Below are 15164 nucleotides of genomic sequence, written 5' to 3'. Positions count from 1 at the left end.
TGTCTAAATGGCACCAGATGATCGGCAAGGTTCCAACTGTTATCAGAAATATCATTTTAAGTCCTACACTTTTTAAAGTACAGTTACTCGTGTTAGTTACAGTTATCGACGAAAAACACCCTGTGCCAGTTTAAGATTGTCGAATTGTTAATTGCAGCCTCAGGTTCGATTACCGAGTCAGTCAGAAAGAAGGGATCGTGTCTGCTTGCTTACCACAACTGTCTAATACTAATAATGGAAAATTGAATTAGGTTTTATTAGGTAACACATTGAGGTTTACGATTAAATACCTGATGTAACAAATTATAATATATGTATATAATTTAGTATGTAGCGACAAATGTACGGTAAGTATTGCAACTTATGGTAACAATGTGACATGACAGTATAATAGGTAGGTACAATAACCTTAATTTGATTTGGCGGGAAACGAGGGGGTGTGAGCACATCGTAATTAATTCCACAAACAACAGACTGACGTCAATAAAAAAGACAATGCGAGTAATTTATGGAAAAGTTTATTATCTTTGGCAAATATCTGTACAATCTACAGTCTAATGTAAATACAAATCCTACACGTTTAGTTGTGCAATCTTAAATAAAATAGTCATAATAATGATAGTGAGTCCCGATGACACAATATTTCGATAAAACATTTAGATTAAAATGATGACCTTGACCTGATGCTGTATTTAGCTTATCTATTATCTAGCTTCATTATTCTAACTAGTTTTATAGTCATATCTTATGGTCAGCAGTATACATCAATTGATTTAAAATAATATCAAGACCTACCTATACAACTACTTAATTAAATATAAGAAGTACCTAAATAGAGGAAAAAGTTTAAATAACACTGTAGATCTGTGTGTTTATCTATGTAACTTGAATGATTTTATTTTATCAATAAAAGTAAAATAAATGTGGAAAAAATAAAAGTAATAACTACTAGTGCCATCTATTGAAAAGTTAAAGTTTCAAGTACAGTATATTGCGCTACGGCTATGACTGCTACAAGCTTATCGTACCTAGTTGTTAAATGAGTGGTGCCATCTAGTGTTGTATACAACAAACGCAACGCGTAAAATATTTATTTCTAAGGCTGTATTTTTGATGCTAATTTTCTATGTTACGGCTTAATGATTGATAAATATAATAAAACTCAACAATTCGTTATTAATGACTGATTGACAATGACATTTAATTAAATAATTGACTAGGTGCTGTTTAGCTTGACAGTATTTTGACGTTTTAACCTTTTAACAAGCCCAGGAGATTTGACATTTGTTTGTTTACAAGTAGTCGCGAGTTATCTCGAAAACGACTTTTCATTGTTATTTCGACCGTTTTGATTGCGGCAGTGATACACACACGGAGTATTGGAAAGCCGCATTAATCAAAATGAAGACGCTCTTTATATTACTTTTCGTAATCAAATTAATTTCTGCTAAGCCGACATCCATTATTATGTGGCATGGAATGGGTGAGTTATTACGATATTATTTACTTATATTTAATTATATTTTTTTAGCGAATAATAATATAAAAGAAATATTAACTAATGTAATAAAAAATAATTTTGTATAAAAACGATCACTACTTACTATTTAAATACTTTTAAAGCTGGATAGGTAGGTAGGTAAGTAGCTAAGTAAGGGATATTTATAATTACCCAATTAATATTCATGTTCATTAGAACTCGCGATTTTCTACTTTAGGTTTTTAAGATTTCAAGGGAAATATCAACCTTTAAATAGTACTTATTTAATTACAAATATACCAATACATAACAGTAAAATGAAAACTTTTTAAGATAATAAATGGGGACCAAGTAGTGACTAACTCTCACTGTGACTTAAGTTTCTGATTTCTCTGTAATTTGATAAGAAGTTATAGCATTATCAGTAGTTTCTGTGACATCTCTGTGACCCTATTCACCTTAGATTGGTCTTTCATTCCCTTCAATAAATAATAACAAATAATATTGGATAATATACACTTATTTAACTTCCTTCATGTATCTTGTAAACAGGAAAATAAGTTTCCAGGCTAATGATAATATAATTCAAAATAGATTTAAATATACTTATGTACATATTATATTTATTAATTATTATTTATTAACTTATATATATTGTCAATTCTTTTATCCCCTAAGGAGGAAGGCACACACTGCTACAGGCTACAAATTTTAAAGGACAAAGATTAAAATATCCAAACCAATAAACATTTTTAATATAAGTGTACTTAAAGGCATTAACTACTTAGGTTTTATTGGAAAAAAAATATCTTATAAACCTTTGTAAATTCTAGTAACTAATTACCATTCTATTTTTCTGTAAGTGATAATCTTCAACAGAATTTAATTTCTAGTTATTAAAAAAATACCATAATAGATGTTTTCTTTGCAGGTGACACATGCTGTGTGAGCTTCAGTCTAGGTGGCATCAAAATATTTTTAGAAAAACAAATTCCCGGTGTCTATGTCAATTCTCTAAGGATTGGCAATTCCAATGTAGAGGACTTTGAGAATGGGTACTTTATGAATCCAAACAAACAAGTTGATTATGTGTGTCAGCAGTTGGCTTCAGACCACAATTTGAAGGACGGATTCAATGCCATCGGCTTCTCTCAAGGAAGCCAGTTTCTGTAAGATATTTCTGTTTTATATTTTACTATAACTAATTATGAACCTTTTATTTGTATATTTTACTCATATCAGTTTAGACTTTGAATTTTGTGTATTGATTTTAAATAAGTATCAAAGTTTTAGAGACATAAATCAGTTCAGTCAGTCATCAAATTCAAACTAATTATATTTAACAAATACTATTACAATACAAGAAGCCTATCAAATGCCTTAATGATGTGTGCTAACATATTTTTAATACAGATAATTAATTAATATTTTGAAAAAGTTAATTTTTAAATAGTTACGCCCTTTGCATGCTACGGCGATATAGGGTGCCACAGACTACCAGGTGGTCTACTCCGGTTCTCGATCCGTAGTTCGTTTAATCTTCGGCCGTAGGTTACATTGATTTACTAATTACTTAAAATAACGTTCATTTTTAATTTCATATTAAAATCTATTTATTTATCTTCATTTCATTCGTTCATTTTTGTTCACGTAAGTTCGCAATAAATAGAATTGTAGTATGCAATCTGCGAAGTTTTTTCGTTCGTTAGTTCAAACGTTGAATTAGAGTAGGCTCCTGGAGTAGTTTTCGAATTTAGAACCATTTTTATTAAGTAGGAAATATTTTTTTAGGCGAGCAGTAGTCCAACGTTGCGGCCACATTCTGCCCCCGATTAAGAACCTGATCACTCTGGGAGGTCAACACCAAGGAGTTTACGGTCTCCCTCACTGCGGAGCTCTCATGCATCCCACCTGCGATTACATCAGACAACTGCTCAACTACGCTGCTTACGACAAGTAAATTATTTATTATGATACTTATAATCAGCACTAAGGCATGAAGTCTTATCTTTCTATTATATAAAAATAAGTCGGATTTTCCTTCCTGACGCTATAACTCCAGAACGACGAACCGATTTCCTCAGTTTTGCATTCGTTGGAAAGGTCTCGAATCCGTCAGTTTATAGCAAAGAAAATTCAGGATAAATTCAAGAGAAAAGCAGGAAAAACAGGTAAAGTCATTGGTGGCGAAAGGGAGATCGCCGGGTTTTCTAGTCTCTTTAAAAAATTAAGATCGAGGCAGTTGGTCTTCGTATTATTCCTATAGCTTCATTAAATTTACGATAAACCTAAATAATTGCTTAAATCTATAGGTATATGAATTGAGACGTCATGGCATGCAAAACAATAGTAAATGCATTATATCCAGTCCCTAGAATCTTCCATTATTGTTTCGCCTTTTCGAATTCAATTCGTTATTCAAATTAAATTAACAATGCCTGATGCAGCTTTAAACAAATACCTACTTGGTGATATTGATATCATCATCTTAATGACAACATTACTGTGTTTCGGCATAAATAGACGCTTGTGATACCACGGCTACATAGTAAACTGGCGTGAAGTAACGCTTGCGTCGAGTTTTCCCGTAATCACCCAAAATGCCGTCAACGCACTTGTAACTCTTGGTGTTTAAGAGTCCATAAGCAGCGATTGCTTACCATCAGGTGATCCGTCTACATGTTTATCGCCCTAAACCATAAAGAACAGATTTGAAGCAGCGGACTACCTAGCGGGTTTTAGTCAGTAAAAGTTTGATACTCCCTCTCGCGTCGCTCAAGGCGGGAGTAGCCTTTGGATGATTTTCCCCCTTAACAAAAAAACACAAAGAAACTGTCTTGATAATATATTAATATTATTCTGGGTCCTAAAAGGGTCTTGCTTTGTTCGTAGTTGCAAGTGTATTAACAGTTTTGTATGCATTGCGCGTTGTACCGACAAAGTACTCATCCGTCGCTTATAAGGAGCGGAATATGTGAAGGTCACTTTTAATGCAATACTGCTTGAGTATCCTCATGAACGCACTTGTATTATACTTGGGTATTGTACAATAAATATTGTATTGTGCAAAATGGCGACTAGAGTCTAAGCTACTTTTGGGTCAAGTAGGAACATTTCAAAACTAAAAGTTAACAACTATGTAGAAATCCTACCAAACGTTTCGTTTGGTATTCTTTGTTAGTCTTTTGGTTGATTTAAGCGTCCGAAAGACATGCTTCGGCACTAATGGACCAGCTCGACCGGAGTGATACCACGGCTTCACAGATAATTGGCATGAAACAACGCTTGCGTTGTGTTTCGTTAAGTAATTGAGGTTACTGGAGGCCCAATTACCCTCCTTCCTAATTCGCAATTTCCTAACAACCCTAAAATTCCATAACCCCCTAAAGGCCGGTAACGCACTTGTAACGCCTCTGGTGTTTCAGATGTCCATGGGCGATTGCTTACTATCAAGTGGTCCGTTTGCTCGTTTACCGGCTTAGGTATATCATAAAAAAGATTTCCAATTTTGTACTACATAAATCCTGTGATTTTCTATTTCGGGAAGCAATCAAATACAGTAGTGCTGAAATGTCAACAAGTTCCACAATGAAGAAAATCTACACACAAACATGTGTCCGTTACCCATGCTATCATTAGTGTTACGGAAATCTAGATTACAGCCACCATTTGTATTGTATGTAGGTAATACAGAAATAATATCTATAGACTGCGTTCCGCTTTCTACGCGTAACACGAGAGAACACTGACGATAAGCATAGTATTTCTTGTTTCCTTTCACTCACATGCGATGGCTAATTGCAACTGCAACTTATATCCTCATTATTGCTCAAAAAATAAATGCCCCATGTGAAAATTCACCACTAAGTTTGAAGCCGATTTTGTTTTTAACTCAACAACGCAGACTCCAATTTTGTTAGAATATACCGGGCTTCGATAAAATTTCCTTTATTAAAGAAAGACTTGTGGATTTAAATAAAACTACGATCTCTAACCCGCCATTCAAGTACCCTTAGTATGAGTTTGCTTTACGTTTTACAAAATCGTAACGAGTGGCACACGGCGCTTTGATTGGTTGGTTCATTCGTGCTGGCCAATCAGAGCTCCGATTTTTGGTCTCGTTTCGATTTCGTTCAACGTAAAGCAAACTCGTACTAAGGGTACTGATCCAAACAAGATTGTGGCAAATCCTTACGACTTAACTCTAACATAGAGGAGGCCCATAAAATTCAGCACTGGACTGTCAATCTGTCAGAGGCTGTTTTGATGGCGATATAATACCTTGCCATAAGTACAACTTTACTGGTCTAAAGTTGTTACTAGTTAGCATGAACTCTTATATAAACAGTCGTTTTCTTCTTGAAGACTTGCATAAGCATCCAAAGCTTTCTCCTGCCTAGGGTGAGACAAGAGAGAGTGTCAGACTCTTATGAACTAAAAGCCACCCTGTTCCTATTCCTGCTCTTCAAGCCGGAGTCCCGGTAACCCGCTAAGTAGTCCGTAGCTGCGAGAGTTAATTTACCACTAATTTAAACATTCCAGCTGGGTGCAAGACGCTCTAGTCCAAGCGACATACTGGCACGATCCTTTAGACGAGGAAGCCTACATAAACAAGAGCATCTTCTTAGCAGACATCAACAATGAGATTCGAGTGAACAAGACGTATGTAGAGAACTTGAATAACTTGGAACACCTCGTACTGGTGAAATTCGACAATGATACCATCGTGCAACCGAGGGAAACTGAGTGGTTTGGTTTCTATGAGCCCGGACAAGCTAAGAAAGTTGTACCTTTGAACATGACCAGACTTTATTTGGAGGTTTGTTTATTTATTTATTTGATTTTTCAGTTATTTTACAGATAGAAACTAATGATATCGTGTCATTTCTTTTTAATTGTACTAGCAGTACGATCAAATTCTTTGAATTATGAGAACGCTCAAAGTAAAAAATTACTTAAATTAATTTTGAGTAATAAGCTAGAATTTTGAGTAATATACAAGAAATCCTACATGTTAGGAGCCAGTCCTCGCTCCCAGAGCCAGTCTCGTCTGGGTAGAAAAACAAACGACTCAACAAGTTTTTATTTTAGTTGTCTAAATACTTAATTCTTTACTGTAACTCTTCTATCTTACATTAAACAAAACCTTAAAAAAATACTATTCCTTGAAATTTTCACTATATAATTCTCGTAACTGATGTCATGAGGTATTAACGACAACCTATTTTGCATTATCACCGTCATAAAATATGACATTATTAACCGTCTATTCCCTCACATTCCAGGATCGCCTCGGTCTCAAGAAAATGGAGAAAGATGGCAAGCTGGTACTGCTATCGACGGAAGGCGATCACCTACGTTTCTCCGACACTTGGTTCATCGAGACTATCATTAAGCCTTATCTCCTTAATTAGAGCTGATTGACAAAGGTTATTACTCTCAGTTATAGCCAATTAAATTGAATCTCATAAACACGACTTTATGTCTATACCGTTATGAATCAATTAAGAGTTTTAAGTGCCTGATATAGTTCTATAGAACAGTCTGATATTTATGTCTATTTTTTCGTATTATTTCATTTATTAAACTCTACTTCTTTATATAAAACCTCGAATATTGTCTTAATTATATTATATTATACCAAAGCGAAAAATTAAAAATATAAGTAAGGTATTTATAATATAATTTGCCGTGGAACTAGTTAAGAAAATTGTTTTTTTTTTGTTGGTTTATATTATATTGTTAGGTATCTATATTTAATTTATGTGTTAAAAGAATACAACACGACAGGCCATCAGTCGAATATCAATATAAATATAAAATATTATTATAATAAAAAAGAAACTACAAATGTAACAAATACTGCCGCATTCAGAGCCATTTATTATTGATTACTTACAACTATTCCTTAGTAACGATTTTGTATTGAAAACAATTGCTAAAGTTTGGTAAGTAACCATTCACTCAGAGTACGGCAGATAGTGTTTAAAATTTTAACACCTTTTGTACATTGTTTAATTCAAGTGTCATAAAATATCTCGAGTTATTTGAGTTATAAAGAACTGAGGAGCTGCAATGTATGTATTTCTATTCTAACATTAGCTTCACAAATATTATTCAAGAAATAATTGCAATCCTCCATAGCAAATACTTTAATAATTTGTTTTTAAGAATCAATGTGCTAAGCTTATCTATGAGTAAAATAGGTACAGCAACCAGCAGATAAACCTACTCCTTTATATTTATTAGATATTTAACTTTATTATCTTGACAGAAAGTCGAAAATCGAATGAAAGAAATTACAGATTACGAGTAGGTTGAAGAGCAAACTATAATATAATACACCTTCCTTAACTACATTATTTATTACACTATTTTATATACCTATGTATTATCATAAGAAAAGAATTCGTCTAAGAATCTTGAAGCAATAACATTGTGATTAGGTATTTTTAATAAACAAAGTTAAAAAGAATAACTAGTGGACGTAGTTTTATTTTGAACTGATTGTAAAAACGAAAACAAAGTATGTTGTGTTATGAATGTTATATCTATCAAAGGTTTATTGAACTCGCCAAGACATTTGTAATTTGTGGCCAAAAATATAATCACGTTGTTTGTCACACACTGGAACTTTTAGTATACGTACAGCGAGATTAATAATATGAATGCCCTATTTTGCAAATATTATTTTAAGTCCAAAGGATTTACGCAAATGCTACAGCTATGGTCCCGTGCCTGTGTCCAAATCAAATCAAAGTATAAGACACGAAATATCGTGAAAACGACATCGTTCAAGAACTTCACAAAAAGCCTTTTTATAAAGACTACATCCTACATTTCAATAGACAATGTAACTCAAGGGTTCCTGCAATTTCAATTTGCTACGGGCCCCGTGTCGGCATTATTCGGCACTGCTTTACGGAAGAAAAAAAAAAGGTCAATAAATAACTACCTAAAAATCTTTATTTAAATTCTTTAATAATGTAGTATCTGGCTACTCTATAAGACTTTCAAGATCTTGTTGTCTATTCTTGAGAGTTGTGCGGTCCGTGTCAGGCTGCGCACGCGCATCCACGTAAACTCGAACTAAGCGGTTGAACTTCGAACTTCGTTTTATGAAGGGTGCGTTGGCACCTCGCACCTTATGCAGGGGAAACTTGACTAGACATTGTAGCATACAACGCTCTGCTATTTTGTAGCTGCGAAATAGAAGTTTAGTTTAATGACAGCTGATTTTACTTATAGTAGAGGGCGCCTCTATAGTATATGGTCCTGTCGGTTTGCTTATCTTACCAATACATTATTAAAACAAGTTTTGAAATAATAATTGTAATGTCTAAGTAAAGTGTCAATAAATGAATTATTATAACTCAAGCGAGACTCGATACATAACTAATATATTATATACAACCTTCTCTTAGAAGGTGTTTACTACTGCTATTCCTTTACAAGGTTGTGTAGTCTCATGCATATCTAATAGGGTCTAAAGGGCCAGTAATTTATATAATCTATAATATAAAAATAAGTCGGGTTTTCCTTCCTGACGCTATAACTCCAGAACGCACGAACCGATTTCCACGGTTTTGCATTCTTTGGAAAGGTCTACGGCTCCGTGAGGTTTATAGCAAAAAAATCAGGAAAAATTAAAAGAAAAGTAAGAAAACAGGGAAAATCATTGGTGGCGAAACGGAGTTCGCCGAGTTTAAGTTAGAAATATAAATACTTATAATAAATTGCTACAATACAACTCTATAGGTTTCTTACGTAACAAATCTTGTACAGTTACTGCTTACTTTTTTATTATATAAAGTTTGTTTGAATGCGCTAAATTCTGGAACTACTGATTTGATTTAATAAAAATCTGCTGCATAGTTCATTTATCAAGGAAAAACTATAAACCTACTACTAAAAAGAGCCGCGCTGAGCGGATGAAACCGTGTGGAAATAACTAGTAAAAATACATAGGAATTTTTGATCAATATTAAGATGTGTGCACCAGAAGAATAAAAGCCTTGTCCTACAGCCCTACACTTAAAAGACGTTACGTGTTACCTAAATAATGTAGGACCTTGTGAAACCAGTTTACACACTTGACCTTTTTATCGGTTTTAAGGTGCCTTTCCACGTGAGATGTGCCATGCTACGATGCTGTACGTTAATGCGTTTGTCTTCCACCAATCATATTCATTGGTACACATAGCTTAGCACTAGGGGAAGCGGACTCAGTTAAGCTATGTTTTTTATATGGAAAGATGTGTGCAATGGATGGCTCCCTACTATCCCCTCTACTATCGATACGTCGTACCATACTCGAGCTGCGCATCTTCCTCGCACAGTTACATAGCTTAGCATCAGTGGAAACTGTCACATAGTTTCACAACTTAGCTATTACATCTTCGTAGCATAGCTACATAGCACATTATTTCTTCACTTACTCATAAGGATTGATGCAGTCCATGCGAATAACGTTGTACCCTTGGTCGTGAGCTAACTCTTTACTTTTTTCCGCCATAAATACGCCTAAACCTTGTCTTCGGAATTCTGGTAGAACTGTTAACATTTTTATCTGGAAAATAAAGAAATAATGGTTTTTTAAGGGGGAAAAATTATCCAATGTCTTCTCCCGCCTTGGGCGAAGCAGTATCAGACTTACTGACTAAAAACCACTCCGATCCTACTCTTGCTTTTCGAGCCAGAGCCCCGGTAAACCCGCTAGGTAGTCCGCAGCTCCGGATCAGGCATCAACCCTGCAGGGCTTCAACCATTTTGGTCTAATAGCTCTTTGAAACGCGTGTGGAACGCAACTCGTCCAACGCACTGGTTATATGGTGGGGCGGCGAGCTACCCTTGCTTGCCGTCCGCAGACCCGCGCTTACGGTGGCAGGAAATAAGGCTGATCAAGTTTCATAATATTAATATGAAGGAATAACCCGTCTTATATAACTAAATTGACTAGACTGATTGGTTCTTACCTCATAAACTTTTTGTTGTTTAAATACGTCCCATAAGTTAGGTGTCTCCTGCAGTTTTGCCGTAAAATATAAGAAGTCTTTGGTGTTAGGATCCTGAAAGTAAGAGAAAATATAAGAACCTACCTATTAAGAGAAATTTTAGGTACTATAAAGAGATTGTTTCACAAATAAAATCAAGTCTGAAAATGTTCGATGCATGTCTAAAAAACTTGAGAATATGTTACCTGTCTATAAAAAGCATAGTTTCGTAAGTTCCTAGGGTCAATCGGGCTACTGGCGAAGTTGACACATAGTCCCGCTATCGTGCCGTCTTCCGCCTTCGCGAATATTGAGTTTCCTAGAAGAAAAAACAATACTTACCTACACTTATTTATCACATTTTGATGCAATCGTTACATTGTTGTTGCATGGCCATTGTATAAGCGCAGCTCACCCTTTACAAGGTAAATAGGACTAATAACAGAAAGAGGGTGTTACATTTAGTACTACTGCCTGTCTGGTGAATATAAAGCGTACCTAAACGATATAAAGGTGCAGACAGAACAGCTTTATGCAGATCAAAGGTTGGCGTCCAACGGATTTTAGTTAGTCTTGTATAGAAACTCATTCAACTGCGTCCACTATAATCCACATCATACGCACTGCATCATTCGCACCGCATCATTAGCAATGCATACATGTGATGCTTATGATGTACGATGCGTGCGATGCGTACGATGCGGGCCCATGGACGCTTACCTAAGGGCAGATATATATAACAAATTATCTAACCTTGTTTAAGTAAACTGACGAGATACTCGTCAAGTGCACAGTCGTTAGAGATGTCCATGTTCCGTGCTTGTACCAGGACATGTTCGCTTAAGAAATATTGTTTAATCACTTGTAGGGCAATGTCGTGGTGTTCACTCGTAACTTGGGATAACGCAAAATGTTCTGGCTGAAATTATTAACGAAGATTGGGAAATTGAGCTTTAAAGTTGGTGTAATAGAGTTCAGTTTATTAAAATTTCTTCCTAAAAAGACATGGATTGACACAAACACAGTCCTGAAACATAACTACAGTCCGCTTAGTGCGGACGCACTGTATCTTAAAACTGTGATCAGCCTCCAGCGGCCTGCCAAGCTCAGAAATCAGAATCAAAATTTAAGAAGGGCCTTGTCCAACTGCTGCCGTTGATGATGAAATGAATGATTCATATCACTACCTTTTCCTGGCGAATTAATTCCATAATGCCGAACACACTGTGACATTGTTTCGACCCGATAGTTTTTTTACCAATGGTCAAAAATTGGGACAAAATAGCAGGAGCTAACTTAGTAAGCGGTAGACGAAACATAACGGGAATTTATCACAGAATCTCTCCAAACGTTGGCTCCAAAAACTATGCTGCACCGATTGACAGTTTAATGACATTACGATAGAATATCCAGCCTTTATGCATGGCCAGTTGTTTTAAACATAATTGTGATGAAACCTAATGTTGGATCAATTTTACAATTTATTTCTTGTTTCTGGGAAAAATATCGGTCGATCCCGTCAAGCTTGGCATCGCACAGTTTTGGCAGAAGCAGCGGGCAACGGAATGACGTGGAGCGAGGGGAAGCGAGAATCTCAAGACTGGTCGCGATTGAGGACTTCTGTCTGCCCCAACTAGGGGATATAAGATATTAAGTCAAGTCAAATAAGAGTAGTCCTTAAAATTGAGCACCTACACGTGCTTCCTTCCTCATGTTATGTAAGACAATTAATTAAGGAAATAAATTAACGGATTAACGATAAACTTTAATTATTCTGGAAATAATTAATCTGAGTTCATAACATGTGTTTACTTAATCGTTTGGAACACGATAGTGTAAACGTTCCAAATATTCTGTAATGTAGTAGCTGCAACTTGACTAGAATGAAATTATTTTTAACAAAACTCGCTATAGTATTATGTAAGTACCATACCCAAATTTTTTTTAAAGACTTCATAAAGTGGTAACTTTACTTTTTTCAATTCTAGGTACACTAGAAACGTTGGCACAGCTGATTAGATGTTTAGAACTGGTAGAATTTACAGAAAAAACTTCCACACCGAAAGGGGGCACGAAGAAATATCGTAAGCTACCGGTGAAGTATGAAGAGTACAAACCAGCACATGTGGTAGTGAAGCCAATTCGACGGTACTGGTTACTGAACGACAACAACCAGTACACGAAGAGTGGGCCGGTGCAGCAGCGGGTGTACGAGGACGAGAAAGACTCAAACATTAAACAGAAGATAGCAATGCTTGTGGAGCAAACGATGCAAGACGCACACAGGAAGATGAAACTGGTAGAAGAACTGAAAGACGAACATCGAGAGGAAGCTCCTTACAAAGCTGGTTTTATTCTCAGTATGGTCAAAAAGTCTAAGGACGTTCTGGACGAGTTGTTCAATGTGGCCGTTAAACACAAGGACGAGTGGATGGCTCTGGAACAGCTGAAGATCTTCGAACTGATCGTACATACTAACGTCGACACCACGAACCTCCTGAGGCAGCTGGTGGACGTACATGTGAAGTACATGAACGCTACGAGGGATAAAAAGAATGTCATATTAATTTAAATGAAGCTTGTAGGTAAATGCTGTGGAGCTAGCTCAATATTAAACGATATTTATCACCCTATAGGTAACAATAAACTTTGGTCAACTATTGCAGAGACTTTGCTTTTTATTTAGAATGATTTAAAGTCTAGCTCAAACCAATTAAGACTACACCTTACAATACAATACACAAGGTTTAAAATAAACATTCTGCTACAACCAAACCAAAAAACTATGCAGTAAACCCACAGATACAAACACGTTGATTTCCATTTACATCAAACAAAAGTGTTTTGTTCCATTTCCAGTTGTGTTCGAAGTAAAAAATGCTGCACTATATTCACTAGACAATACACACACGTGGATTCCGAACCGCACATTGTGTAGCATCTTCTTAAATAATGAGAAGGCGCATCCCATCTTTTCCGTGCGGTAATTATTTCTCAGGTGGCGCCGCTGAGCCACGCCACACCTGCGACATGATGAGGTCGGCGCTAGTGCATTAGTTGATGGCGTCACGGTTCGGTTGTGACGACACACGTTTAAATGTTTTCATGTTGGGTTAAGATATTTATTGTTAAGAAGGGTTGGCAATTTTCTGTTCTTAGGATTGGTGTGAGTAAGTTCTGTTTAAGGGTTTTTTTTTAGGCTGAGTTTATAAAAGAATTAGAATTAAGCTAGTATTTTTTGACGCGAATTCTAATAAATATTAGTAGGTAAATCTAGCTTTATTGCCGCAAAACCCAACAAAATATAATTTCAGAATTATCAAATCTTCAAAATTGGCAGCAATTATAGACCCTTCATTATACTAACTGAAAAAAACCAACATCGTAATCATTCGCCCAAGTACCACTATCAACGAAAAACTACTTAAACACAATGATTGATTAGATCCTCAAGCCGTATACGGAACCCTTTCCCCACTTTACTAACCAACAGCTCCCAAAATAGGTATTGTATAAAACAAAAGAGCATCACAATGGGGGATACGAAAAACTTTTTTGGCTTAATATACAATGGAGTGTAGGTAAACGTGAAATAGATGTATTTTGGCAGGTTTTAGGGTATCAGTTCACTGTGAGAGGTGAGGTGATGTAATGTTTCATTATTACGCTTCATACTAAAGTTAGTTGTATCTTGAAAACTGTATCCCACCCAAAACATAAATGTGAAAGGCTGCCAAGTTCGATAATATTGGAATGCTTCGCCTATAAAAGAAGTGAGATCTAAATAAGTACCACCATACATCAGACCTCAGTTAAAAATATATAACTTGGCAAGATTTAATAGAAAATTATATACTTGTACATAGAAAGTAAAACAAACTTGGCAAGTCACACTTCGTTATAAACCTCCTAAACGCAATGAGTCAAGTATCTAATTTTCGGTTTTGGGCTCATAATTAGGTCAACTGAAAATCTAACAAGAACGAATTGGCATTGCCTTTCACAATGTTTTGGGTGGGACAGATAAGTATAATACTGATTATACAATCTATTTATTTCTACACCTTGTACTTTAATTTCAACAATATTTGAATCGCAACAATGCCTTTATACACTACGAGTAAATTCGCGTGTGTCACGCTACAATAGCCTAAAATGACTTCATACAAAGAAAAACAATGAAAATAACTAAAACTTTGTACGGCCTATTCATATTTTCTTGTCGAATGCGCAGCGTTGCATCGAGGCCGGTGTGTCGCTTTTTTTGCTCGAACTTGGCGGACACACTGCCGTGTGTCTAGATAAGTTTAATTATTATCATATTAATCATAATCAGCTCAATATCAGGCAGATTATGTCCACTTCTAAACAAAAGTCTTTGAGCTCCTACGTAGGTATTTTGGCAGTTTTAGGCTTGCAGTTAGGTCAACGAAAAACCTAACAAGAACAAATTAACAAATAAATGAGTATAATACTGATTATACAATCTATTTATTTCTACACCTTGTACTTTAATTTCAACAATATTTGAATCGCAACAATGCCTTTATACACTACGAGTAAATTCGCGTGTGTCACGCTACAATAGCCTAAAATGACTTCATACAAAGAAAAACAATGAAAATAACTAAAACTTTGTACGGCCTATTCATATTTTCTTGTCGAATGCGCGGCGTTGCATCGAGCGCGCT

The 15164-nt window shown here is 35.6% G+C and overlaps 3 protein-coding genes across 3 annotated transcripts; 2 read left to right on the top strand and 1 right to left on the bottom strand.

Annotated features, from left to right (window-relative positions):
• The first annotated feature begins 1258 nt into the window (after positions 1-1258).
• On the top strand, positions 1259-7958 carry LOC118272674 (palmitoyl-protein thioesterase 1). The gene is made up of 5 exons (XM_035589303.2): positions 1259-1483; positions 2412-2649; positions 3272-3436; positions 6023-6299; positions 6766-7958. The coding sequence occupies exons 1-5, from the start codon at positions 1402-1404 to the stop codon at positions 6892-6894; spliced, it is 891 nt and encodes a 296-aa protein (XP_035445196.2). The 5' UTR covers positions 1259-1401; the 3' UTR covers positions 6895-7958.
• Positions 7959-8442: 484 nt separating this feature from the next.
• On the bottom strand, positions 8443-11867 carry LOC118272923 (uncharacterized). The gene is made up of 6 exons (XM_035589651.2): positions 11661-11867; positions 11227-11392; positions 10680-10792; positions 10456-10548; positions 9919-10049; positions 8443-8682 (listed from the first exon to the last, which is right to left on the bottom strand). The coding sequence occupies exons 1-6, from the start codon at positions 11790-11792 to the stop codon at positions 8478-8480; spliced, it is 840 nt and encodes a 279-aa protein (XP_035445544.2). The 5' UTR covers positions 11793-11867; the 3' UTR covers positions 8443-8477.
• A 367-nt stretch (positions 11868-12234) lies between these two features.
• On the top strand, positions 12235-13138 carry LOC118272924 (uncharacterized). Its single transcript, XM_035589652.2, has 2 exons — positions 12235-12393; positions 12462-13138. The coding sequence occupies exons 1-2, from the start codon at positions 12357-12359 to the stop codon at positions 13043-13045; spliced, it is 621 nt and encodes a 206-aa protein (XP_035445545.1). The 5' UTR covers positions 12235-12356; the 3' UTR covers positions 13046-13138.
• The last annotated feature ends 2026 nt before the right edge of the window (positions 13139-15164 follow it).

This window comes from Spodoptera frugiperda, chromosome 4, assembly GCF_023101765.2.
Source record: "Spodoptera frugiperda isolate SF20-4 chromosome 4, AGI-APGP_CSIRO_Sfru_2.0, whole genome shotgun sequence".
NCBI classification, from domain to species: domain Eukaryota; kingdom Metazoa; phylum Arthropoda; class Insecta; order Lepidoptera; family Noctuidae; genus Spodoptera; species Spodoptera frugiperda.
This window is presented reverse-complemented; position numbering and strand designations above follow the sequence as displayed.